At 47.0% G+C, this 27,362-nt stretch overlaps 1 protein-coding gene across 2 annotated transcripts in view; it reads right to left on the bottom strand.

Annotated features, from left to right (window-relative positions):
* The window catches only part of ADAP1 (ArfGAP with dual PH domains 1), a 67,915-nt gene that overhangs the window by 4,260 nt on the left and 36,293 nt on the right, over positions 1–27,362 (bottom strand). For both annotated transcript variants that reach the window (XM_032983698.2, XM_032983697.2), the window contains exons 5-7: positions 8,845–8,957; positions 6,646–6,792; positions 1,028–1,111 (exon numbers count right to left, since the gene is read on the bottom strand). In XM_032983698.2, coding sequence (XP_032839589.1) covers positions 1,028–1,111; positions 6,646–6,792; positions 8,845–8,957 — 344 coding nt within the window. The remainder of the gene's footprint in view (positions 1–1,027; positions 1,112–6,645; positions 6,793–8,844; positions 8,958–27,362) is intronic.

Here is a 27,362-nt window from a genome sequence, read left to right as displayed (position 1 = left end):
TTTTTTGGGACAGTTTGATTCAGATGTGCCAACTAACTTTAAGAGAAGTAGAAGATATGGAGAGGAGCAGAAATTATTAAGGAAAATATACACTGCACAGCACCTGTACAATAGCTAGCTAACGAGGCTCTTACGTTTTTTCATATCTGCCCAGTTTAACTTCTTCTCAGAAAATGGTCTGAAGTCCCTCACATGGGGGATCAGATACCATCTGTGGGACCATTCTTCTTTATCTCCCCATGGGTGAGGACAATGTCTGAGCGTGGGTCTGACGGGAAGGCTTTGGCTCCGGGGCTCCTCGGGGTTCATGGGCAGAGGGGGACAAGAGTTACCCTGCAGCTCAGAGCCAGCCCCAGATCACAACTGGACCCCTCCCAGGTAAGTAATGCAAGGCAGGTAATGCAATTAGGTTTCAAAATCTACAAAGTGAAGGAGGTAACAGAGAGCAATCAACAACAACAACCAGTGACGTTACACACCAATTGCAGTGCAACTGCAACACAAGGCACTTACTGTCAGCTTGAATTAATACTGCCTCTAGTATTATATTAACAAAAGGTAATGCAATTAGCAGTTCCAGCTCCCAGAAAATACATGACAGAGATTCATAAGACAGACTGCATTGACCTGCACACACAAGAACTCATTCCAGAGGCCTAGGTACAGCACTGACATTCCTTTGGTTTTATCTTTTCTACCTTCCATCCTTTGTTTCAGCTTTTAATATTACAGCAATAATCTTTGCAAAAAACACTTATGGCTTCTGCACGCGTGACAGTGCTGGAGTTACTCATACGCACGACTCACATTTTGAGGGTGAACATGTGTGCATGCACACGCACACGGTTTCCAAGGCTGGATGTTGGTAACAGGTGCTGCACGTGGGCTCAACATCCCACCACAATAATTTCAGCCCAGTAATTGTAAAATGCTCTGAAGGATGGAGCACTCTCCGAGCCTTCCAGCTTGTTAACAAGATGATAAAAATGAGCAAAAGAAGAAAAAAAATAACTGCAGGAGAACTCACGTCAACGTCGCTGGCTCCAGGGAATGCCACTTGTAAGTAATGAAAACGTGCTGCCCGGATGGCATTGAACCAATCCACTATTTCCTAATAATGAGAAAGAAAAGCATAGTGAGCAATGTAGTCTGCACCTAAAATAATGTGATCCTGCTGCGTTTCATCTCTCCCATTGCTTTGTCCCAAGTGGCAGAGTGCAGTTTAGCAGCAGTCCTAAGAAAATAAAATACAGACATAAAAGAGCAGCAAACGGGTGAAGGATGGGGAACATCCAGATGCTGTCCTGGGCTGCAAGATATGCACGGAGCTCTGCAGCCCCCACTGAGCACCAAGGGGCTTTCTGCAGAGGGAAGGATTCAAGCACGTCTCTGAACTGGCAAAACCAGCAACAAATCAGCGTTTGAGGGACTGAGCCCAGCACTGAGTTTGACCCTATAAACACTGCTTGGCTCGTGCTGGTGGGGGGCAAAGGCAGCCTGACCACTGCAGCCTGCCCACCATTCCCTGCCCACCCCATCCCTCCAGCACCCACTGCGGGCAGGACATGCGAGCAACGCCTGAATCCCACCCAAATTTTAGGAACATACTTCAGTGTTTTGCTAAGAGTGGCTAGATATCTCTTTATCTTTGCACTGCAGCCTATCAGTCATATCTACGAGTCTTCTAGGGACAAGCACAATGATACTGAAGTCCCAGCTCAATTCCCAGAAGCTCTGGCGCTTCTTCATGCCCTCGGCAAAAATCTCCCTCTGTTTTTTTTTTTTTTTTTTTTTTTTTATTCCCCCCCTACAAAATAGTTATTTTGTAACTTCTTTGTTTTGAAACTCATTTATTCATTTGTCTCTGGTGAGACTCACAGAGCTTGTGCTGCTCTGGATGCTTTTTGAAGGTTTCACTGAGAAATGCCACATTAATTTTAAGTGATCCACACAGGGAACTCTCAAATATCGCCTTGCGGTCTAAAGGTATGGGCAAAGGAAAGGCATGTTGGAAGGCAGATGTAACAGCTGCCCTCATCAGGATGCTGAACTATTAACACACATGAAGCTTCACATATCAGGGACGAGTTCAATGAGTCAGACTTGATCCTAAAATCAACATGGTCAACCCTCTCAGGTGAGGTTGCTGTAGTGTAGGAAAGACCATATCAAAGTAGAAGTTGCCCTTCAGTAAGACTTAAACATTTTTACACTTTAAAAATGATTGAAGGGAAAAAGAAAAAAGGCTCCTATTTTGGACATCTCAGTTTTAAGGAGTTGAATTGGGGGTATCTCAAAAAGGTCTAACATGGCAAATAGCCACCCTCTAAAAGTTCAAACGCTTTGCTTTGGTTTGTTAATCTACTTCAAGTTGAAGGGGAAAAAAAGAAAACAAAAACCAAAACATAATAGGACATACACGAACAATGTTTTGGAAAACTCTGATCTACTTGTCTGAGGTTTTACTTACTTTTCACTTGCTTTCCTACCCCAAGCAGCTAAGCAGGCCCCAGGTAGCAGCACAAAGAAGATCAGTGAGAGGAATTGGCTCCTGAACTTAACGATGACCAAACCAGGCTTGAGGTAATGAACAATAAGCTGTAATGTTAAAATGTTGGCATTTCATATAGTCACCAACTGGATGGCTCTGTGTGTGTGTGTGTGTGTGTGTGTGTGTGCGTCGTCTCCTCAATCGCTATGTGAGATAGGGCTTCACCCTGCAGAAAAGCAGAGACTGAAACCCTCACTGACTTCCAGCAGTCAACTGCTTCTCGGAATATTGATCATCCATCACTGGAGGAAGGCGTACCACCACCTTTCTTTATACAAACCTATACCTGCATATGCAAAGCCAGAAGGCTAACAATTGCTAACAATTTTCTGCGTGTATAACTGCAAACAATGTCACAGATAGACTGAGGCGCTTATGTCTGATGTATTAAACCAACATTAAACTGCTCAGCGTTTTCAGACGGGAAGGTGTTGTCTCATTAGCTCATTGGCAGAGATTCCTCTCACTGATTTACATCTTGGGGCAAGCAGAGGAAATGAACTACTGCCTGAACCTCTGCAAAGGGCTTTGCCAGGCTTTCAACTTCCTTCTGGTCTGCTTGCGGTGCCACCGCAGACTCCCCCTCCGTGTGCCACCCCAGTGTCTCTCCAGTCTCCATCCTGCACCAGAGCCACCCACATTGCCATGGCAGACTCAGACTGACAACCCCAGATAAAAATGCAACTTACTCTCACCGTACCTTCTACTCATCCATCCCTGGAGCTCAAGCAATGAGCCCCTCCATTGCTGCTGATTGATCCCTCATGCCACCTCTTCCCATCCTGAAAGCTCCTGGTGTGGCTCATGAAAGGAGGAGCACCGCGGAAGAATTTGTCCAGAGAACATCTGAAGATCTTGGTTTGCACCCTAAAGGGTGGCTTTTCCTGGAGACTCAGCCCACCTCTGAGCATCCTAAGGGTGATGGTGACACCAGGGATGGCAGCAGCTTCCAGGAGAAGACCTGCAGAGGGAGCTTCAGCCCCGGAGAGGAGCTCAGAGCCGTGGGAAATCCACTCCTGCAGCTTTCCTGCCTCCCACACCCGACAGAGATCCGGGGGCAGGTAAAGGCTGGCTCCAGCCTGACGCCCACAGGAGGGACAGTCCCTCCAGCACACGGGGCAGTCTGCACAGAGGGGTCACCCCACGCAGAGCATCGGTCTCCAGCTCCAACAGGAGCCTCAGCTTCACCCGGGCTGGCTCAGTACAGTGGTGGGTGTTAACAACATCCTTGGAAATGGTCAGAGCCCAAGACACATCTTGCCCTGCCCCTCCAGGCACCTGCTGTCCTTAGACACCCACATCACAAAAGCACCCCGATATGCCTATTTTGAGCAGGGTGCTGGGGCTGGTTTCAGTCTCCCGTTTGCCATCAGGACACACTGAGGAGCTGACAAAGCCACCAGGCTGAGGTCACCCAGGAACCACATCTCCAGCCAAGCTGCATGATGCTGTTTCACCCCATGAAGCTCTGGGGCAGCAGCACGGTGACCCGCTTCGGCCGTCTGTCTTTTATCCCTTTGGGTGACTTACTCCAGCAAATGCCACCAGGGCAGCAGGGCTCTCCCAGATGTTTTAGGGGTTAAATAAGCACATGTGGGATTATCCCATTTGAGAGACAGGCCCATTTTCTTCTGGGGTGTTGTAGCAGAAGACCCAAGTGGAGAGCAGCATGCAATGCTCTGGATTACTGCCGAGATGCTCAGCGGAAGCAAAAAAAAAAAAAAAATAAAAAAATACTGCCCCAATAGGAGGCCAGCTAGATTGGTGACAGGATTAGGGAAGGAGGGATTAAACCCCAGAAATACAAGACAGGAGCCTAAATCAGGCTTAAGCATTTCAGATTAGGGGAGAGGCAGCACCTCTGGGGTACGAGGGGACACCCTGGGGCTGCTGGGGGAGTACGGGAGGGAGCGAAGGGCAGTGGGGGATCGGAGGCGGACCCCAGGGCAGCCTCTGGTCCCAAAGGGCAGGAATTTACCCCAGGGGCTGTCATCTTCTTGCAGCCCTCGCTCAGCCAAAGGGGAAGACCACTTTCAGGGAAGTGAAAAGAAATTCAACCTGCGGATTATCAGATGGCATCAGAGTGTGTCCTGCCAAACCACAGTCAGGAAAGCAGCAGCAAATGTGTGAGACCTGCAAGACTGCTCCTTTCACGAACTCCCAGCAGAAAGCTTAGCATTTAAAACACAGAAACCAAACAACCACACGGGCACAACAGTGGGATGCAGCTTTCACAGGAAAGAGTTTCTTCCTCTTATTTCAGTTTAAATTGTGGCCAGGGAGGTACCTGAGAGCAACACAGCGATACTTTGCTGTGCTAAAGCAGCACCTGGTGACAAGCAATGCCTACTCCGTGCCGCAGGACTCGCATATCCCACCAGGCAGAGCGGATGAAGGGGAGGGTAAATTTGGAAGCAGCCCTGCCAGATCAGCTCTCCGGGACCTGCAAATGCACAGAGCAAGACCCCGTGGTGCTGCAGGGTGTGAGAGGCCGGGCAGGCTGAACTGGAGCACGGGGCTGGAGAGACACAGCCCGGTTAATAAATCACTGTGTGCCCAGCAAGCAGAAGGTACATGGGCATGGCCACGCTGTGCCACTTCCTACCAAGCAGCAAGACCTGCCTAGTTTTAAGTGGTCATCGTTGCTTCTTTTTCTAGACAAACATATACATAGAGCAGGGGAGAGAGAGAGACTTCCCTTATACATCTGTAAGCAGCAGCACAGACACAGGCACTCATTCATCTATTGTACGTATGTCTATTATACACTTGTACACATGTGTGCACGCATATTACACACACATTTCTGTGCAGGTTCAAACCAGCCTATGCTACTAATTAACCCAACCTGACACGCTAATTGCCTCCTGCCAGGAGTGCCAGCACTACACAGGAACCACATCCAGCCTCTGCAGCGCAGCCCTGTGAGCACGACAGGCATCACCCGGCTCCACCGCAACCAGAGCCTGAGCAGCAGCAGAGGCCAGACCAGCTTTGCTCACCCACAAGTGAAGAATATCCTGTTTTTTTGGTTGCACTATTGGCCTGTAAAGTCTGGAGAGAAGCGACTGCTATGAGCACAAACTGCTTATCCCCAGCAGGGCTGCCTGGCTTGCTGTGCCTGGGTGAACAGCTGGGAATGGGTTGTGCACCGAGACAATCCCGCAAATCCCTGCCGTGACCGTCCATGAGGGATTGCCCCCAGAAAGCCTCTGAGAGACAGAGTGCTGAGCGGGATGTAACATCAAAGGCTGAAGGCACTACAACAGCCAGAGGAAAGCAAACGCGATGTGAACATGACAACTTTGGGCTCTTCAGGCCACTCCAGGGCTGCTGATATTTCATGGGGAGACACAAATATTTGGGGGAGGAAAGAAAGAGATGAAAATAAGGCTGTGAGATGGCACCCACTGCAAACTCGCCTGGGACTGCTCTCTGAGTGGACACCAGTCCGTGGAGACAAGATCCACAGGGCAGCACCGTGACTGTTGCAGTTCTTCACAGTGACACCCCCCCCAGGCTGGGACTCCTCTGGCAGCCTCCAGGAGGGCTGGGACCCCCCCTCCCTGCCCTGGCCTCCCTCTTCTTCACACCCCCCTTCAGAGGCATGAGGGTATTGAAGCAAGTGGTTTTACATCAATACAAACATGCAGATTTGCATTTTATGAAGTACAAGACAGGCAGAGAAACAACCAGTTCCTCAGTTCTACAATCTAGTTGACTCTAAGGACTTCCACAAGTCCTCAGAACAAGTCCTCTCACCTTTCATTGCTCCATTCACCCCATCTCCTTCTCCAGGCACCAAGAAGCCTGCCTTAAAAAAATGCCTTTCCCCTACATCTAGTTGAAAGCAGAGGAACACTAATTCCTTCCATTTGCTTCTTGTTATTTAGAAGACACGGTCTGCAACCTCCATGCTTGGAAGGACATGACAAACACGCTCAAAGCTGCTTGTGCACCCTGTACCCCCATCTCTTCCACACACCCCCAACAATTCCCAGGTTGGTTAGAGCCCAGTGTGCCACAGGCTGTCTCTCAGCAGCATCAACCCCCAGGACCACAACCAAATCCTTCTGTTACCTTCGCACTCTCACCTTGCCATCTTCATGATAGACAAAGATATTCCTTGTGCTATTGTCCTTCAAGTAAGTGATCTGCAGTCCGTGTGGGTTCCCAATTTTTGCAGGCTGGAAAGTTGCATTTAGATGTTCGATCTTCATAATTGCTTTGGGTTCTTTTGCCTGGAAAACACAGCTGAGTGAGCAAACACCTGAGAATTGGCTTTCAAACCAGAAAGCAGTTCACTTGATCAGAAAAAAACTCCTGATTGAGGCCATTAGCTAAAAAAAAAATTACTCCCAGCTCACAAAACTGTCCGGTGATGAGATATCAAGAGACTTTGTTCGAGTATTAGTGAGTGCTTTCTGCCAGCCTGGAAAAATGCTCTGTTCTTCTGCAAAATTCAGCAGAGTTCAAGGGGACAAAGGTTTCAGCCCAGAAAAGATGGACAGGCCAAGTCTCATGATAGGATGTTATGCTATAAAGACAAGCATCTTCACCCTGCCTCCTGTCTCAGCTTCTGTTCAACTGTCTCCTGACCCCTAGATCTCTTCCAGACTCTTTACCTAATGATAAGTGACCAGCATTACATTGGGATGAGCGCTATCAAAGAAAGAAAACCATTCAGACAGACCAAACACAAAAAAGCAGACTGCTAACTAACAGGCCAGGATGCTCTCTGCATCTCAAGAACCCACAGCAGTTCATCCTTGGCCAAGAAGACAGAGGATTATCCCCCCTTGCCAACTTCAGATCTGGGTGCTAGACTGGCAGAGGATACCATGCCCACATCCCCACCAGTCCCACCCTCTTACATGAGCCATTGGCTTCTGGCTCCGCTCCTCCTCTTGCCCTCCAAACTGGGAATTTTCTTCTCAGGGGGATAAATATAAACCTTACAGTTCACCTTTTGGGTGGGTTAGCCCAACAGTGAGTCTGGATCAGGCCCTCCCAGGCACCAATCCCACCTGCACCCTCTGTGGCAGGTCACTTGAACTGTATAGCACGGTTGTTCTTCCTAGAAAACATCTCTAGAAGTTTACATCCCTTTCAGGACTGCACTGAGAAATGAACTAGCAAGCATGAATAAAACATCCAAAAAAACATAAAGATTAGGCTCTTGGAACATCAGTTGTAGGGCACAGCCAGGGGCCAGCAGAAGGTTGTGTGGTGGTGCCATGGTCCCCAGCACCATGCAGAACTCCCTGAGCTGGCAGAGATGCTAGTAGTGCTGCTTTGGGAACTTGGGGACTTGCCGGAGACACGCAGCCGTCTCAGGTGACCACAGCGGGGAAATCCCAGCCAAGAGGATGTGTCTGGACAGCGCCGTTCCCACCATGGCTGTGGTCCACAACAAAGCAAAGCAGCTTTAATCTACTGGAGCAGTCAACAGTGACTGAATGGGGGCTGCTGGGACTTTCACTTCTCCCTCGGTAATGACTGGCTCTCTCCTGTCCACAAGGTGAAATTGTACCAAACCACACCGAGCTGAAGAAGACGGTGCTATCAAAGCCGTCTGCCAGCTGTGGAGAACTGTGGATGAATGTTTCCCTCCTCTGCACAGCGTGGCTCATCATGACACCATGATTGCATCAACTACTTGAGAAAACTGCCTGGTGGCCTTGTCTGGGCTGCTCTCAGCTGTGATGTTCAAAGGAGACTCAAAGGTCAAGGAAAACACCTCGGCTTCCTCCATTACATGGTGCAGAATAGTAGAGTGTCTGTCCATTCATCGCAAATGCAATTTTCATGGTAATAGATTCCTTTCTCACTTACAATAAATGAAATGTGCTCTAGGGAAAAAGACAAATGCTTCCACACTGCTTGACACTGGAACAGAAAACCAGGGAGCTTTTCCTATAGATTGCTTGCCATGCCATGCAAAGATTTCAGACACCAGTGACCACTGCAAGGTGGTGATACCTTCATCACAAGCTAGCCATAAATAAGAAACCCACGTCAGTTGGATGATGCAGAACCAGAGCTGAGAAAAACTCCTTCATTAGCAGTTTAAGAAAAGCCTTATCAACTTTAAAGGGCAACAGAGCAGGAATGTGTAAAATGGTCAGTTAGGGTGTCTCACCATGACTGAGGCTCTGGTGGACCAAGAGCAAACCCTACTAAAGAGAGTGGTGAGCTGTACCTGGCACCCTTCTCCTTGCGTGACTGGGGACTCAGTGCTTATGAAAACCGTTGTGATCCCCTGTCTGCATACAGCAACCCCAGGTACTCACGTCATTTTTGTTGAAGTACTTCAGTGCACCTTCCCGCTCCGATAACACGAATTTTCGGCTTAAGAATTGCCCGTTGTCGCGTCCTCTCTTCCACAGAAACCCTTCTCGGTACCCTGCAGCAGAAACCAATTGCTGAGAACCAGGGATAAAGTGCTGTATTTAAAAAAAGAGATTGGGTAATGAAAAGGAGAAGAGCTTTGACTTCAAAACCAAGCAGACCGCATGTGTGGCTGGATTGCTCAAGACACGAACAAAACCGGCCTTCTCCTTCAACTTTGCTCTTCTCACTCTGCTCTTGATCTTTTCCAACAGTTTGTGCCTTGGATGTCCCCGCTCTGACACCACGATGTGGCAGGCAAAGCGGGATTCCTGCCGTGCATCCTGTGCTGCCATACAGGTGAAGACTTGAGGAGCAAGGCTGTGTCCCTGCGCAGGCTCCCAAAGGACAGCCCCGGCCACAGCTCCTGGCACCAGGGATGCTGCTCAGCTTACTCAGATAAGTAGCACTTTTGGAGAAAGGAAAAGGCAGGTGAGATCTGCCCTCCTCTGTTGATGCCGCTAGAAGAAGAAAAACAGGGTGCCTGCACACAGGGAAAGTGGTTCAGGGTGGATGGCTGTATCAGAGTAAGCCAGAAATACATTTTTCACACAGAAAAAGAGGAAAACACTTGCAGTTCTTCCCACTGAGTTCCAGGCACTTTAGTTCAGAAAGCCCCTGAGCCAGACTCAGCACCCTGTCCCCACGGGGCAGGTCCCTCCAGCCCCCAGGCAGCCCAGGCCTCTTCTCTCCCCCTGGATAACAGCCCCATGGGCAGATTTGCTGCCTGGGAAAAATGCTATTCAAAATAAACATGCTTTATTTAAAGCTCAAAAGAGCCAGAAAGAGAGAAAAAAGTATCTAAAAATCTTAACTTCTCAAATCAAAAAAGCAATTACAGCTGCTTGATGCCAGCTCCTCCTGCAGCAGCTACACTGCCCAACTTATCTCACAACAAGTTTAACTGATGCCCTTATTTTAAATGCTTCAAAATAAAGAAACCCCAAGAACTGTCCAATACAAGTTTTGTGAATATTAACAGAGCAGTTTGATGGTCACCTTCCATTTATTTAAGATATATTTATAAAAAAGTCCCACTGAAAAAGTATTCCCTTTCTCTATTTGTTATTGGCTCTCAGGAGCTAGGATTTTCAAATTAAAAATTATATGTTTTATAACAACATTCAACTAAGTAGCTAATTTATTTTTTTTTTAATATGACAAGTGGCATATTAAAGTCTCTCCTTCACCTGCCTGCTACAAACCAGTGGTGTGAGAAATACCTCATTCAATCCACTTTTGACTTGTCCATCCTGATATAGGATTAATTTAAATCACAGATGAAAAGATACAGAAAAATCCCTCAACCAGCCTCTCAACACTGACTCTACAGGTGTAAGCAATATAAAATATTTCCATGATATAAAAACCTAAAGCAAGAAAAAATGCACACACACATACACATTTCTGTCTGGAGTCATGAAATCCTATGCCAAATACTTTCTCCAGGTCCTCAAAGAGACTTTACTGAACGTCTGGCAAAGCCATCCACATCTGCCATAAATAAGTGCAATGGCAAAGCCCGTGCTGTTGCTAATGCTGTGTGCTAACCACAGAGAGCACCATAAATCCAACCGGCGCATCCGACGGCTGGCATGCGGGACTGCAAACGGGCTGATAACTTGATGCAGATGGAAGTGGTGGAAATATTTAAAGCTGTCAGCAGCCTTTCCTTTGTTTCTTTATTCTATATAGGGCATATGTTGCAGCGGAGCTTGTTTTTAAAACGCGGGACCTCACTCTGCCCCTCAGAATGGGCGTGCGTGGCCACCCAGCAACCAGCACGGGTGTTTTCATTTCAGAGCCCGCGGTGATCCCCTCCTCACACATTATTTACAGCTCGCTCGCACAGCTGAGCCAGCACAAGCAGAGCACACACCTCTCCCCCCCGTGAGATCCAGCAGTCCCCGCTGCCTGCGCTCCCATGAACCTGGCGTTCCCCACAGCCAGGCAGACCCACAGCAGCAACTGAGTCTGTGTCACAGCCCAAACCCTCAGTCACCCCACGGCCACACCACTGTCCACCTAATCCTCCCACCTCCGAGCCCTCCCCGTCCCCCCAGTGCAGGATAAGTGCTCCACCCCATGCAGAGCACCGTCACCCATGTGCACTGGCAGCTGTATCTGTGTACCCCAGCCCAGTAAACCAGCGGACTGATACTGGGAGATACATCAGGAGAATGACAAATCTGAAGCTCCTTCCCTGGTCCACCCATCCAGCTTGAGAGAGACTTCCCCAGCACCACAAGCAGAACGAGCTAATTCAGTCCATCAATTCAATCCTATCCAAACTGTGGGCTTGCTATGTGTTTTTTCTAGCAAAAAGACACAGATAACCCCTTGGAGGGCATCTGCAGTGTCAGAAAGAGAAGAACCCACAGGGAACAGGATTATCCAAAGTCTGAGCAAGGGAAAGATGCCAAGAAAGCCACCGAAACGCAGCCAAGGGCAGCCGCATTCGACAACAGCACGGGAAAGGCCCGGGCTGATGCATTTGCATCACTGCCGTGGTAGGAATTAATTGCTGGGGAACTGAAGCTCTGACTGATTCAGAGTCAGATGCCGTTACCTGCCAGGCTCGTATCAGCAAAAATGCTATGTACCCTATAGCAGGCTGTACATGATGGAGCTGAACAGGAATAATGTCTCTCTGACAGGAGACAGACAGGCAGTAGGCGATGCCTGGCTGATACGTATATAAAATGCAAGATTTGCTTAACGTGAGGCAGAGATGCTGCCGGGGCTCTGACGGCTGGCGATTGCCGACTGCTCTCTTGAATGGCAAAACGTTAAGCAGCTTGCTCTCAAAGCGTGCGGTTTAGAAACCAAGGACAGGCAATTTCTGTTCCTGAAGGGTGCTGATTTTTAATGCCAAGCCAGTTGGAGCAATGGGAAAGTACTTCAAAAGCCATTTCTATTCGCTCCACTAAACAGCAGAGACAGATTCAGAGCCTCTCTGCTACCTCTCTGTGTCTGACATTTGGGGATCACTATCTCATAGGGCGCTGGAGAGAGCTGGGTTTGGAGGAAAAAACATCAGTGTCAAATGAGAGAGAGAAGAGACAACACAAGGAGGACAGTGACATCTCCAAATGCAAACGCAGGATGATGGAGATGGAAAGCCCATCTTTTCCTTCAGAAATCCCCACCTGAGGTCCACGTGGTTCAGCAGAGCACTGGGCACACAGAGCTCAGCTCTCGGCAGCTCCACCTTGGAGCAGCTCAGCTCCACAAGTCTTGGCTGTGGTTTTCATCCATTCATTCATTCATCTTGAGTGTTCTGTTACAAACATCTGAATGGCAAAGGATGCTGCAGGCATTTCTTATTAAACTTGTTCCCCTCCGCAACATACTTTTTGTGATTTTTCTTAACATTTAAGGGATGAAGAATAAAATCACTCTGCAAAATCCCCAAAGAGGATATCAAATAATTGAAAAACCTGTAAAGTCCACCTAACACCCCTGGCAAATGGGCATCATAACAGTTTATATATAAAGAGAGGGAAGCCCAGAGAGGTTTGGTGAGTTGCCCAGGACAAAACTGTGTCAAAGTCAGGCTGGAAATCCAGCTTTCCCTGCCCTATTACATAGGGACATGTCATCATTTTGATCTCTTTCCAACCTTTTGTGGCAAAACTCAGTATCCAAATTCCATGCCAAGGAAGAATTTAAAAAACCTAACACAACACTAAGTGTTATCCCTTTCCATAGTTCAAGTGCTTGCTTTTCCCAGGCCAATTGCCTCTGCAAAAGAGCTCCTGCCTGCTCTGACAAAGCCAGCTGCTAATTTCATTGTACTTTGGTACGGATTTTCATAAATCTTTCACTTTCTTCTTTTCTTCTTCCTTCTTCCTTCCTTCCTCCAGGCTGCATTCTTGGGAGCTGTTCCCCTGCTCTGCCCAAACCTGCTGCCTGCACTCCTGTCAACACTCATCAGTGCAAAACACTGTGAACTGGACTTGAACCCAACACAAACCCATCCAGGCTCCCCAGGCAAACAGTATGTCAGCAAGATGCGTCCTCAACGTCCTGATCTAAAGGATTGTGAAAGCAGCTAGAGAAGGTGTCGAGAAACAAAACTGCAGGAGGCTGAACAGGGAGCAGATCTCACACCCGAGGGCATCGGAGCTGGAGAACTAAACTGTCTCTTCCTCGTCTCTGTGAGCTTAGCAACAGCTTCATATTTAGAGGTATCTGGACAAATTCAGATCTTCATGAGGGCTGTCCTGCTTAAGCTGAAGCTACGTGATTGCTAGCCCTACAACACTTGCTGATTGCTGGTGTGGGACCATGCAACTTCATGTCACTAACACGTTTGCTTCCCCTCCCAAGGCGCAGAACAAGGGATGCGGCTGCTTGTCATCATCCCACTTGATCACCAGCACCCAGCCATGACTGTAAAAAGGACTACCTGGTGAAGACCTGCTGGAAGGCACCTATGGGCACCTTTTAGAAATACCACTCTCACATGGCTAACACCGCTGCTGGTCGGTTGTCAAGTTTTCTGCATTACTTCAGCCGCCTGCCAAAAAGAAAAAACAATCGCTTGCTTTTGTAGGCAGTTCTGGCACAAACCTGTGACACTTGCAAAAAACCACCAAGCAGCTGTGACTAAGTTAGCCAATGAATGGCACGTAATATAACCTTAAATCACACAGCCCAAATGGGTATTCTTTACCCATTATGTAGTTTCCAAGGTAAAATGAGGAACTGTCACTTCCATGTACTCCATCACTGCAGGCAAAACTCTTCAGGGCAAAGAAAACAGGGTCACCACTTTGGTTGACTGAAAAGAAGTTATTGCATGGCCTTGTGTCAGCTCCATTGAGCTGGTGGCTGGAGCTCCTCCAAGCCAGGGATCTAAAATTGGCAGGACCCACTGGGTGCTCTAGTCTGAGCTTTCTTGCTGTCCAAGAAGCCACAGAGGAAGTAAAGGAGAGGATTTTCTATGAAGACAATCTGACATAGACATCGTCTTTCCATCCAATTTTTGCCAGCAATTTGTTCAAGTTCCCCATTTTTTAAGAAGAGGGATATTGCTACTTCCTCACTTCAGAAAGCCGTTACGATGCTTAGTTAATGATGGGGGTTTTGGTCTCTGAGAATGTGAATTATAGGAAGTACCCAAAACTACTTTTTAAGTTTCAGCCTTTGTTCTCAGAGAAGAAAAAAAAAAATCTCCTTCGAGGAGGACAATCAGATCCACTGGCTTGGAAAAAAAAAAAAAAAACAAAAAACAAAAAACACGCATGGACTTTGCTTTCTGTCATCCTAAATAAAGCATTATAAATTTGGAATTAAACCACATCTGCTCTTCGGTTTCTTTAGTACTTTATTTTGCAATTTCACCTGGAAAGATGCATCAGAACTGCTTACTTCCATGATGTTTCCAGGGCTGTGGTAAAACCAGGTCTGGTCTAAGGCTTTTAGGAGAAGCATGTTAGTGTATCCAAAACCGAACACAGCAACAGAACCAATACCATACCCAAGCCCAAATTCATCGCTGCTGTTTCTTGCCTTCTTCTCTCACTGCAAGACAAAGCATGGGAGGTTGAAATAAGAGAAAAACTGTACTTGTGTGTGTAATCTAAGAGCAATCACATTTTCCTAGAGTTCAGGCAGGGCACCGCCACCTACAGTAGATTTTGTTTCCCCTAAGCAGTTAGAGTGCTTTGACCCCAATTCCGAGCTTTAGATAAGATTTAAATACAACTATATCACTTGGCTGCTAAAATTGCAGGGTATATATTGCCACTTCTCTGTATGTCAGAAGCTGAGTAGTCTGCTATATTAACATTGTAAGAAGTTAATTAAATCAGAACGGCAGATAGGTTCTTACTGGAGATGACGTGCCTGCTCTTTCTGCGAGGTTAAAGGAATTGCATAATTATTTGGAGCAGCTGAATGGTGAATCCCTGACATCCTGCATCACCACTTACACCAATGTCACAATCTCCTTTTAAAACAAAGAGTCTGAAGGATATTCTTTCTGAAATAAATGACACTGTCCATAATCAGAGGGCTGGATGGAGAAGGCAACATATTCTAAATTTTCTCTATGTATTGGACTTTGAAAAGTGTTGCAAAATGAACTACACACCTCTTGTTTGGCCATGGCAGTACAATTTGCTCAGTTTGATTGCTGTCAGTTGTAATATTTCTTCCACATACTTCTTCTGGCATTCAGCCACCACCAAAGCAAGACATTTCAATTACTTCAATTTTAATTTTTTAAGCATTTGCATTCCAGTAAAAAAATATTTTAAAAAGAATATTAAATCTTCTAACGGAGTGAAAAGACAAACTCATTCTCCCCATACATAAGGTAGTCCCCCTGAAAGTGGTGTCAAGGTTGGTCAAACAACTTAGAGCTTACAGTCAAGGCTACAACCGTTCCTCCACTCCTCCACACAGCACCAGCAGCTTTTTTTTTTTTCACCCCTATCTGCAGCTGTGCTGAGGAGCTTATAACTTCCCTGAAAATAATTCTGCAGTCATCTCTGGATAAATACACTTCCTGCTGGTTACATGTTCAGCAGTGCAGATACAGGCGTCCTGGAAATGTCAGCGTCCACATGTGCAGGAGGCGGATGGGATCTCAGCGGCTCACTGATGAGATGGGCATCCTTCCCCTGAGGTGCTCTCTGCACAGACCAGGTGAGGAGCCACCACGAGCTGCTACTGCTTAAGCACAGTTCAGTGTTTTGGAAATTAAAGCCTCAGTAAGGAGTGAACGAGAATGCATTTAGTGATGCTGCAAACCTGTTTCTTTGCCCCTAGAAGACACCGGGTAGGTAAGCTCTTGGTGCACCTTATGTAAGGATGGGTACCTGGCATGTCTCACGTCACACCCTCTTGCAAGCGTAAGAAGGGAGTGATCTCCCTTCATCCCCCTTAAGACTCTTTATCCCCCTCTAAAGAAATACGTCCTCATCACATCTCACCCAGCCAGGCAAAGGAGCCCAGGACCTCCCATGTGCCCACATCCCAACACCCGCACCAACCATTTTCTCATGCACACTCCTTTTAGAGGCGAGAGGCTTTCCCAGCTCTTAATCAATCAGCCCTCTCCTAATGAACACTTAGCATCCAAATTACTTTTCCTAAAGGCCATTTTGCAGAGAAGGGTTTCCTGTTGCCATCCAGTCTGCCTCTGCTGCCTTCCAGGAGATCATAAAACAATTATTGTCCTGCTGCATTGGAGGCCTCAGCTATGGATGCAAGCAGCTGATTAGATTGATTGCTTTCACAATACCCAATTAACCCACTCACTCTGTAAATGATTGACTTAATCAAAGGCAATTAGCACTTGAATGGCGGCATCAGAGAGAAAGCCAGGATTTAGTAGATGATTGAGATAACACCTTACAGACATCTCCTCAGCCTTCTAAGGGAAAACATCACCATTAATGCTCAGTTCAGAGCTGGAAGTAACTGAAACCTTAGGTTGGTGGTTTAGGTGGCACAGAAAACACAAGGGAGTAGGAACACATGCATTTCCCTTTGCTGATAAAGAGAACAATGCCACATGCTACTCTTATAGGGAACTTGAAAAAGTATTGACGTTCCCCTTTCCCCCCTCTTCCTGCTCATGCAGGACTGGGAGCAGCACCAACCAGTTGAACAGACCTCAACAACCAACTGTCACAAAATGGTAAATTTTGTCCCTGACAGCTCTAGATAGTCAATCCCTGAGTGCTGGACATACAAGGTCGCCTCCCATTACCAATCCTCCAAGCAAAGTCAAACATGTTTTACAAAACCATCTTCAACATGGATGCCCTGCAAGGCATCTTCTCCCACAATGTAAAAAGAGCCACCCAAATATACCAGATTTGGAGGCAGTACCATGGCTCTGCAGACATACGGGTGTCTGTCCTCAGTGACTGGTTTTCCTCTAGCCAAATCACCCCAAGCCAGCACAGCCAAGACAAAGTTTCACCATGGGAAGGTCAAGGAGAGCAACCCCTGCCCCCTAAAATGGAGGACAGAGACCATTTTAGATCATGTGTAGGACAACTTCAAGGTTGAAGCCAAGCATGGAAAACAAACTCTCCAGATCACTGCAAAAATATGTTGTCATCTTGCTTCATCTTGAGCAACAAAGCCTTTGAAACGGAAAAAGTAATTTGTTCAGCTACCCAGCTGCTGGGATCAAAATGTGACACAGAGCCAAATACATCGTCTCTATGGTAAAAACATGGGGCTGAGCTTAGCAACACGTCGTGATCCTGAGGCTGACAGAAAGAAGATGAGTTCTGTCCCCATACATAGGCATGTGGTATTTAAATGCAAGGTCAGTCCCTGGGTTTCCAGTCCCTTTTAATGTCATCATGAATACACTTGCATTGCTGGCTCACAGCTGAAAATCCAATCTGCTTCTAAGCAAAGCCCCAATAATAAAGCTGAAATCCATTAAGCCTGGGATGTTTGCCACTATTTAAATCTGATTAAATTTGTACATGACACCACTAAGCCTAACAGTCAGAAAACACTCCTGTCAGGTCTGATGTTTCCCTGTGTAATCCAGACCCTCTGTTCTTTCACCAGGTTGTCAGCTAAAAGGAGCCATAATAAGAGATCATGTACCTAATCCAGCTTCTTAAACTGTTTTAAACTGGTTTCGTTAATCACATGTTGTGATTCCCTATGGAGTAGCTCTCATAGGGAACACCAAGACATTAAGACAGTCATTCCTAGTCCCAGAAGGTATCTCGGATGGGATCATGTTGCCCCTTGCACCAACTGAGCACAGCAGAAATGAGACGCACGGGGAAGGCGTTAGCAGGATGAAAGGTGGGAAATCGAGGCAGCAGGAGGTGACAACCTCTCGGCAAGCAACTGCAAGGTAAGGTGGTGCAAAGGACACTCACCAGAGAAAAAACTCCTTTTAGTAGAGTGATTCTTGATCTCCCAGTGGGCACTCACCTCCCCTGAAAACACTGTGTGGGAACAACTAACTGTCAGGAGAAAATACCAAAATATACCATTACCAAGCCTTCACCTGAGCACTGCAGGCATATGAGGTTTGGTGTCCACCGTAGAGAACACAGCCACATCCTCCCTTTTATCAGTTTATCTTATAATTGACCGTTGATACAGTACAACTTCCGTAGTAACTTAATTATTGAGCAAGTGTTTACATATTAAAGATAAGACAATAGTTGGCTGCTGCAGAGCAATTCGATTGTATCTGCTGGGAGATGTTAAAACCCTCTGCTACAGAAAACGCCTTTGCTGGAAGTCTTGCGCTTGCATTACTGAGAATTGAATGTGGAATCTAATTTTACTTGGAAATCAAATGCTGCTTCTTCGAGTGGCATCTCCACACGCCCACCTGGGAGCTGCTGACTGCTCAGAGAAAAAAAATCCAGTTACAGGTAAATAACCTTCATGTTTTGGTCTTTTGAAGCCAGTCTTTTATTATAAAAAGGCAGATGAAAGCTGAGAGGTTCCCAGTGTGATGCTCATCCCATTTACCAGCACTAAATGCGCACGAAGCCTGATTTAGCTGAAAAGCTGGACGAGAAAGCATTTAAGGACAGGCACGCAGTACTAAGTCATAATAATATCTGTGCAGCAGTGCGCTGTCAGAAGCTGAAGTTTGAGAGCAAAACCAGTCCCAAACCAGAGACCAGGATCTCGGACCCGGAGGAACCACTGCCACCACCCCACACCCACCGGCCCTGCCCACACACAGAGCTGGTCCTGCCTGGGCGAGGGAGAACCCACCTACAGCCGCCCACGCAACCTCAACAGCTTTAATACAGAAAGCAAAGAGGGAAGACACTGGAAGACTTGGGGATGAGGAGCCTTTACACCCTCAACACGCACTGCAGATGGGCTACGCCAACCTACATGCTGCTGAGGCTTCAGCTCAAAACAACTGCAAAGCGTCAGGAACCACCTGAAGGTCTGGATTTCATGCAGGCATCCTGCAGAGCCTCCAACTACAGCTACAGGATCAGTCTAAAATATCCTCCAAGCCCTGAATAGTTTTAGCTGGGTTTCTTAGCCACACCAGTAAATAAAATCTCAGCCTAGGCAGCTGCTCACATAGATCAATCCAAACAAGGATGAGATTAATTTAATCCCCCAACAGAGCTTTACAGAAGTCAGCAGAGAAGTTCACCACTGGCTTCAGATGGGTTTAGGACCCTCTCTCTGGGGCATCCTGGAATAAAGCATTCCCCCCACGTAGGCAGCATTGCCGTGCAACCATAAATCACAGAAACCCGTCCTCGCACGCACATAACATTCCTCTTTGTTTGCTTTGAAGAGAAATCCAAATGGCTTTGAGCACATCTGCTGCGGTGCTAACAGCTTCTGATCGTCTATTATTGAGTGTTCAACACATTTACAGTCAAAGCTATTGCTTTATGAAGGGAATGGAGAATTTTTTAATTTAGGACTCATTCTTTTCCTGGCTGCTGGTTTTATAGCTGTTCCAGAAGTCAGCTTGTATAGGATGCTCTGGCAGCTGCGGTATCAAGGGAGGTGCATTCAGCAGCGCAGTCACAACCTCCAGGTTGCACGAGGATATTTGCACACCTTGGTTTTTCTAAAACTATCACCCCCTCATTCCCTGGAGCAGTGCAATCCCACTTTATGAACTCCTGTAATTATAAAAACCAAGGCTAAATTCTAGCCCAAATAAATCATTGACCAAAATTCCCATCAACTTTGCTACGCTGTAATTTCTCCTTTCAGCTTCTGCAATGCGTGAAAGTTTGAAATTCACTCCCCACTGAGCAGTCTCCTTGTCTTTTAGGTATTTTGGGGTTGTACTGTTTGTTACTGACATGCCACATAATTGCTTCCCTCAAGGACTGCTCTGGTTATGAAAACAGACCTGGCTCATCTTGCTAGCTGCTGTGTGTGCACCAAACCGGCAGCAATTATTTTAAACCCAGTCCTATTTAGACAGCGCGGGAGACACCTCCCAGCCCAATTTCACTGTAAGCATTCAAGAGGTGGGGTGTGGACAACTCCGCTGCTGCAGACTTCCCTGTTGCATCAGAGATTTCAAGGTGAAATCTCAGGCAAGCTCACTATAGGGGGGAAATGCAGATGGAAACAGGCTGGTGTCAGTCAGAAAGAAGCATCAGCAGATGCTTACCCTTCTCAGTTGAGGTTGATCTAAGACTCAACTACATCTTTGGAAAACTCCAGAAAAAGACATGATCTCACTCTGAAAAAATGTTCTTTATCTGGTGAGAGACAGAAACTGCCTGGCCCTGCACAGGTCTCCACATAAAATGGACCCTTCTTCAACCGAAATGTAATTAATCTAGGCTGAGTTGCCAGGAAATGAGCCTTTTCCACGTACTTGTTATCGTATTACTTCCTAGTCTCTCCCTTCTCGTTATCAGAAGAAAGATGCACCAGCCTTTTGGTCCTGTGACACTACACAGGGAACATGAATGGGCACAACATAAAAACACCGAGAAACATTGGGAAATCAGGGACACCAAGAACTACCTTCATAAACCATCAGAAATAGAAAGGGATGGTTCCCCTATTATTTCCTAAATGTTTATCAAAAACATGGAGAACCAGCCTAATACTTTTCTTTAGCAATCTCCAACCAGTATAGATCCATTTATTGACTGTAAAAAGCCAAGGTTACGGGAACATGCAGCCTGAGCAATGTCAAAATATATTATTTCAAGTTGGTTGACCTCAAACAGGGAAAGCTCAAGACCAGGAGTGACTCATGCTAATTATAATTGGGGTGTTTCATACACTTATTGATCTTCTAGCCTATACTCACCAACGGGACTGACTCTCCCTGGGGGCCCCAACTGCTCAGGGAAAAATCCAAAGCATATCCCAAAACGCAGGCAGCACATTCGGCTGTCAAGGGAACCCAGGGGCAATAGGGCTCAGACCATCTCACCCATGAGAAACTGTATGAGTTGAGCAAATGCAACTGACCTCAGACTGACCGCAGATGAAACATTTTTGATTTGAGTTGACAAATTTAAATATTTCTGTTAAGGATGATGCAAAATGAAACAACGTTTCTTAGGTGTGTTTTTGAGGGGGAAAAAACCTAACCAAACATTTTGCACAAACTGCTTTGATGGAGAAGAAAAAAGACCAAACCCCAACTATTAAAAATTTCACAGGCCAGCCCTTTCCCCTTTCGGTAAGGCTCACTCCCATGCTACTCCCCCTGCAACAAGCACCACTGCTGCTTTAATTTTTGCACGAGAGCTGCTGCTCTTTAGCTAATTATAGAAGCTTGGATCAGAGCTATGCTGAAGGCAGCTTGACAGAACCAGCTGTTAAAATTACAGCTGGATCCTAAACTAGCTGTGAACATCCAGCTTTAGCTTGTGGCGGTGCTACCCCCTCCCTGGAGCCGGCTGCCAACACCTTGCTTGGCCGACTGCTCCTCCTCCTCCACCGCTCCAGCTCAGACCCACAGGTCCTCGCCCGCGATTTTTGGCTGCCTAAATGCTTTTCTGCTTTAGGGAAGCCGAAGACACCAGTGTATTTCTCTTTGTTAGATGTTTTTCTTCTTCCAACAGCTATCTGTAAGATCCATCACCACCCCATCACTTCATCACTGCAATGTTCATGAATTTCCTGGAGAGCATAACAGCCGTCGCTGGCCTCTCGCCACGGCCCAGAGAGGTAGAAAAAAATAAAAATGCACTGAAGTTATCTCTAAAAGAAAAGCTTTTACATTCGGAGCCTTTTCATTTGCCTTCTAGTGGTGACTTTGTGTGGCATCTCCTTAGCAAGGCTGGGAAACGGCAAACGGCATAGCAACTTCCTTTGATTTTAACAGTGCCTCAGGAGGAGGTGTTACTCTTTCAGAGGGGCTGCACTGGGCCTGAATCAGCACTTCCAAATGCTACGGGAAGGCACTGGAAGGCTGCTCGGGTTCTTGGTCATATGATGCCCATCCTGCTGAAACGTCAGTGCATCCTGGCACTGAAACAAGGCCGTGTGTGGGTCCTTATCACAGGCCTGCTCCCCTTGCAGAAGAAAAAATAATAATAAGACAAAAATCACTGTGGTCTCCCCTTGCATCCTCCTCTCTAGTTTAGTTTGTTAAACAGCTCTTTGATGCGCCTTGTCTTTACTGCAGTAAGGTCCATGTTTGATGTTTGAATCATTTGTATTGCAAAATTGCTATGGGGAGTGAGAGCTGAGCAGAACCCGTGGCAGGCAGCTCTCCAGGACTTGTTTTCTCCACTGCCTTCTCCAGGCTCATGGCTGATGCTGCAGTAGATGGAGTTACTCTGGCTGGGGATTATAGCTGCTGGTGATTTCTTGAGTGGATTTTTTCAAATGGATCCCTTTCCTTCCAAGGCAATTTGGCTCAATATTTATTCACCCTGGAGACAGGCTGTTGCGTGAATTTTTACACTGCTCCGGATGAGGCTGCAGAGAGCAGGAGAGGTGACCTGCACACCATCACCCCCCCAGCCCTGTCTGCTTCCCGTGGGATCGGTGTCAGGGCACGCCAGAGAAGAAGAAGTAGTCATTTGTTTTAAAGCAATGACTACATTTCCCTCAAACCTCCAAGGAGAGGATGGGGAAAGATTTCTTGGAACAAGTCCTGACAGGGAGTTGTGCTATGTTAAATGCAGGATCATACAGGGAAGACAGAAAAAGGAGCCTGAGCATCAGCAAACGGTGTCCTGTCTGCTTCAGCTGAACATATTTTTCAATAAGGTTTCCTCCTTCTTCCATTTCAGTTTTTCCCAGAGGCTTTCACCTTAATCTATTCCTCCCCATTAGACAAAAACTGGGGGGAGAACAAAGAACCCCAGCCCTTAGTCCCCCTTTTCTGTACCCATAATCCACAGCACAAGCACCGGCATGTGGGTGCAGACGCCAGACCTCACGCCCACCCACGGGACATCACACCCTGCCCTGCTCCCAGGGCTGCAGAGCGCAGGCACAGCCCGCCGAGCAGCATTTAACCCAGGAGCACGTGTGCTCTGAAGAAGCACCGTGCCCACGGTAAGCGGGACATCCAACGGGGAGAGCCCACCCGGGGGTGTGGGGAGGCAGCGCCCGCGGACCAGTGCCCGCCGAGCCTGGCTCCCAGTGTGACTCACGTCCCGGCCGGCGGCTGAGGTCAGTGCCCGGAGAACAGAAGCCCTCTCTGTGGCTCCAGCAGCATGAGAAGGAGGTTTCTGTGCCAGGCAAGGTTGCTCGCTGGAGGGATGCTCATGCTTTAACTCCCTCCTGACAACAGCACATCAGCCTCCAGTAACCTTGATAATGGGTTGGGAGAACTGCAGGGTTTGCAGTTTCCATCCAGAAACTCACTTACCCAGTCTTCTGATAAATGCTCTTTGATTATAACCTCTTGGGTCCAGGACTGCTTTTTCGGTGCATCTGTACAGCACCCAGAGCACTGAATGCAATCTGCACATAATGGTCTTACACATCCTTGAAATGAAAAAACACTCTTACACTCCCTTGAAATGCAAACAGCGATGATGTTTGCATCCTTTTTAGAGAGGGCTAAAGCCCTGCTGCCACTTAGCCTGCCCTCCTGCATCCCTCCCTGCCACGCTCCCCACAGCTCCAATGACCACAAGAGACGCATCGGCAGAGTTTGCACAGCACCAAGCTCACAGCAGGCTGCAAAACTCAGCCAAGAAACTAAATTCCATGGTACAGTCCCTGAGTGCCACAAGCTGCAGTGCCAGATTATTTTATACTCTGGGACATTAGATGGGGCAGAGGTCCATGGCAAAGAGATGCAGCATCCCTGCACCCTGGGGTCCTTGTTCAGACATAAATCCAGCCGCCTTCTAAGGTCAGTTCTCATCTCCAGCTCTCCCAGGGTGCAAACACAGACTGCAAGTGGGTATCGGTGCCAAGCAGAGGAATTGCTTGTGGTTTCAGCTGGGGAGAGTGAAATGCAGCCAGACTTTGAGACCGAGCAGCCAAGATCTTACAGACAAGGGCAAGATTGAGCGTGGAGATTTGTAACGCAATTCTGCTGAAACCCAGTAAGAGCCGAACCTGGTGCTCTGGTTCAGACAAATACCGGAACTGGCTGCTGGGAATTTACTGGAAACCGTGATTTAACAGAAGGCACCAGTGATGCAATCCTAGTGTGCACACCAAGCACCAGCACACACTGCAGGGAACTGGTGTCACGACTTCCTACCACAAAACATCTCCTCATCCATGTCCAAATCTCTGCTTTGCAAAAGTCAATGTGAATTTACAACAAAATAATGGGCTACTGAAATTTTTGCTTTTTAGCTGCACTACTTTTATTTTTTTATTTCCATCTCTAGGTCTATGAGGGATCTGCTGAAAGGGATGGGAGAGAAGGGCTAAAACAGTGGTACCAAAAAGCACCTCACAATGAGGGATGCTCCACAGATCTCGTGACAGTCACACCTTCCCAATGCACATTGCAGCACTGCATCACAAAAACAAGCACTTCTCATCAAAAAGGGACAGCAGCAGCAAACACTGGAGCTTCTCTCGAAGCTCAGCTCTAATACTTGAGCCTTTCAAGCATCAGAAGAGGATTTAATCCATTTTACAACTAGCATCAGATATCAGTGACATTAAAAAGCAGTTGGAGCAGAGCAGCAACTCTCTTGGAGGCTAATAAGTAGAAATAAATTAACTGATTTCTTTATATTGAAAATTCCTCTCTGGACTAACATCAAAGCCTGCTAAAGTTTTTGACAGCTCTCTTTGCCTATCAGCCATGTGTGCATTGAGGTTAGAGATATACACTCACAGAAACTCCTGAAAAACTCAGATCTTTGGATCAAGATTACAGATGTAGACAGAGTTTTCAGAAGTTCAGCTCAAAAAATGACAGAAGAGCCAGTTATAATTAGGCTTTTTCTAAATTTCTATATATGGTGTAAATCAAGAGGCAAGTCCCTGGCATTATGGGAAATGTGCCAGCAAAAAAACAGAATGAGGAGAAAATAAACTCTTTATTTGTATGGTACTATTCACTTTACAGACACATAATGCAGGCTAGGCTTTAAAGGCGACTTACAATTTTGCAGCATTATGTGCCTCTAGAACTTTTATTCTGATATTCAGAGTCTAATGTAACTTAATGTTTATAAAGTGACATTTCAAGTCTCACTGCTCTCACCAGAAATGCCTCCATGGCCATCACTAGGTTTTGGGGGAAGACTGGGTACTTTAATACAAACCACTGCAACTGCTCTGTAGAGATTTCTCCACTCCTTAAAACACTGAACAGATAGCAGAGATTATAAACCGATTTTTCTTAACAAAGTGTTTATGGTCTAATTACAAACCGCTCTGAGCTGCTCCTGCAAAGTCAGATACATTAGTCAGCAGATCTGCTCCGGGATTGAACATCTGCGGGGGCTGCCCCCAGGTCTCTGCCACAGCCCCTCAAACAAAGGGCAGGCAGAGAGACCGCAGCTCTGCTCAGCCCCGCGTCGACACCAGAGGCTATTTTTATCATGAGGAGATGTTGTAAGTGCATAGGGGACTGGGGAAAGGGAGAGAAGGTGGAAGGGGGGAAAAAAAAATGCTAAAGTATTATATAACTTGACAGGTCATATAAGAGAGGTGGCACATGCCCTGCACCATGGCCAGGTACACCCGTCCTCACACCAGCAGCCATACCGGTGTTCAGGCACAGCACAGAAATGATGGTAGATTGTTTCAGACACACATCAAAAACTCACACCAGCCAAACTCCCCCCAACCCCCAAAAGGCAGCAGGATGCTCCTGCACACACCAGTACACCCCGTGCCTTGCAAGGCTCTGCTGCCGAGGGCTGAGCCGGGCATGTGAGCTTGTTCTGCACCACCACGTTCCCCTGCAGCACATACCAGTGCCTGGGAAAGCCCAGTGAGTTGTTGCTGATAAACCTAGAAACGGTTCCCTTCATTGCCTGGTTTCTCTCATTGCTCTTGTGAGCTCGGTTTCCTAAGGAGCCGAAGCTTATATGAACATCATCCATCCATCTCCCCCTCTGGCTTCTCAGTATCTTGGACAATTTCAGCCAGAAGTAGCTCTCCATAGTTGCTAAACACTCCACTCTCTCTTACTTATAAAACAATGGGATAATTTACACACTCAAAAAATTGGCCTCACCCCTGCTTTTTGCAGAACCACCGCTGTAGTGGGGCTCTGTCTCTTTCTCTGAGGGACTGGAATCTGCCTGCTCTTACCTTACACTCAACTGTACTGCCATCCTGCTCTGTGTTTGTCTAGTGCTTAGCACAGCATCACCTCGGCCACCCGCAGATCTTCACCTGGGTAAAGCCAGGAGAGCTTCCCTGGAGTAGGTGGAAATATAAACAGGAACATCAGCCAAGGATGTGGGCTGCATTTGGGGAAAAAACAACGCTGAAATAATATTCATGCTGGTCTGCATAAGAGAAGCTGAGATAGCAGCTGGCTACCGTCCTGACCACACACATTAACTACTTCAAATCTTCCCTAGTGCTAAAAGCAGCTCTTGATTTAGCTGATACCACCTTTGCAAAAATAGAGTTTCGATTCAACTATTTTACTTAACATGCTCGTCTTGTCAGCAGTTAAAGGATGCTACAGGAAGCACCTATGGCACTTCTCCCTACTTGCAAGGAGATGGTTTCACACAACAGCTTTGTATCACCCATATCAAGTTGCTCCCACAGTATCATTTCATCAGATATCACCAGGGCTTGCGTGAGGAAGGGCACCTCACTACCTACGATGTGATGCTCTGACCACGGAGCAGGTCCAATGGGAGGGAACAGTCTCTTGAACTAAGACTTTCAGACAGTATAAACCAGCACAAGCGTTGATGAAGCAATGCAGATTCACGCCAGCCAAGGCAGCAATATGGCAGAGGGAAAAAAAAAAAACAAAAAAAACCAAACAAACAAAAAAAACCCAAGCAAACAAACAAACACAACAACCAACAAAACCTTTGCCTCTCTTGCACCTCTCACGGAAGCTTGAATCCAGTAACAACCTTCTGCCACAACCTTGACACCACTACAGTGCCCTGAACTGAAACTTTGCAGATGACTCTTTCTTTAAGCCTTTTCACCGGCATCATTTTCTCTCTTGTGGGGAAGGAAAGTTGAAGCAAGAGAGCTGCAGCCAAGACCGAGTAGGCTGTATTGCAAGGCAATTTATTGGCACAGGTAAGTATGTGTATGTGAAAGGATGCTGGAGAAAACACCTCTCCTTCAAGCAGCATGCTCTCTTTCACTACTTTCTCCCCAGCAGTTTGCAGCATAAAAATCTCGCTGACTGCACAGAAGATGCTCTGTTCCCCTGAGCCTGCGGGCCCAGCATGTGCTTGCAAAGCGAAGGGGACAGGGACAGTTCACGTATGGCTTCACACTCCCTTCTGCATGAGCGTCTCCTTAAAGACCATATGCATTAAGGGCTTAGCAAATGACACCAGGTGCCCTCAAGCCGCTGCTT

The sequence above is a fragment of the Tyto alba genome, unplaced genomic scaffold (genome assembly GCF_018691265.1).
Source record: "Tyto alba isolate M040663 unplaced genomic scaffold, T.alba_DEE_v4.0 Super-Scaffold_28, whole genome shotgun sequence".
Classification (NCBI taxonomy): Eukaryota; Metazoa; Chordata; class Aves; order Strigiformes; family Tytonidae; genus Tyto; species Tyto alba.
The sequence above is the reverse complement of the archived record's forward strand: the minus strand, read 5'-3'. Positions and strand labels throughout refer to the sequence as shown.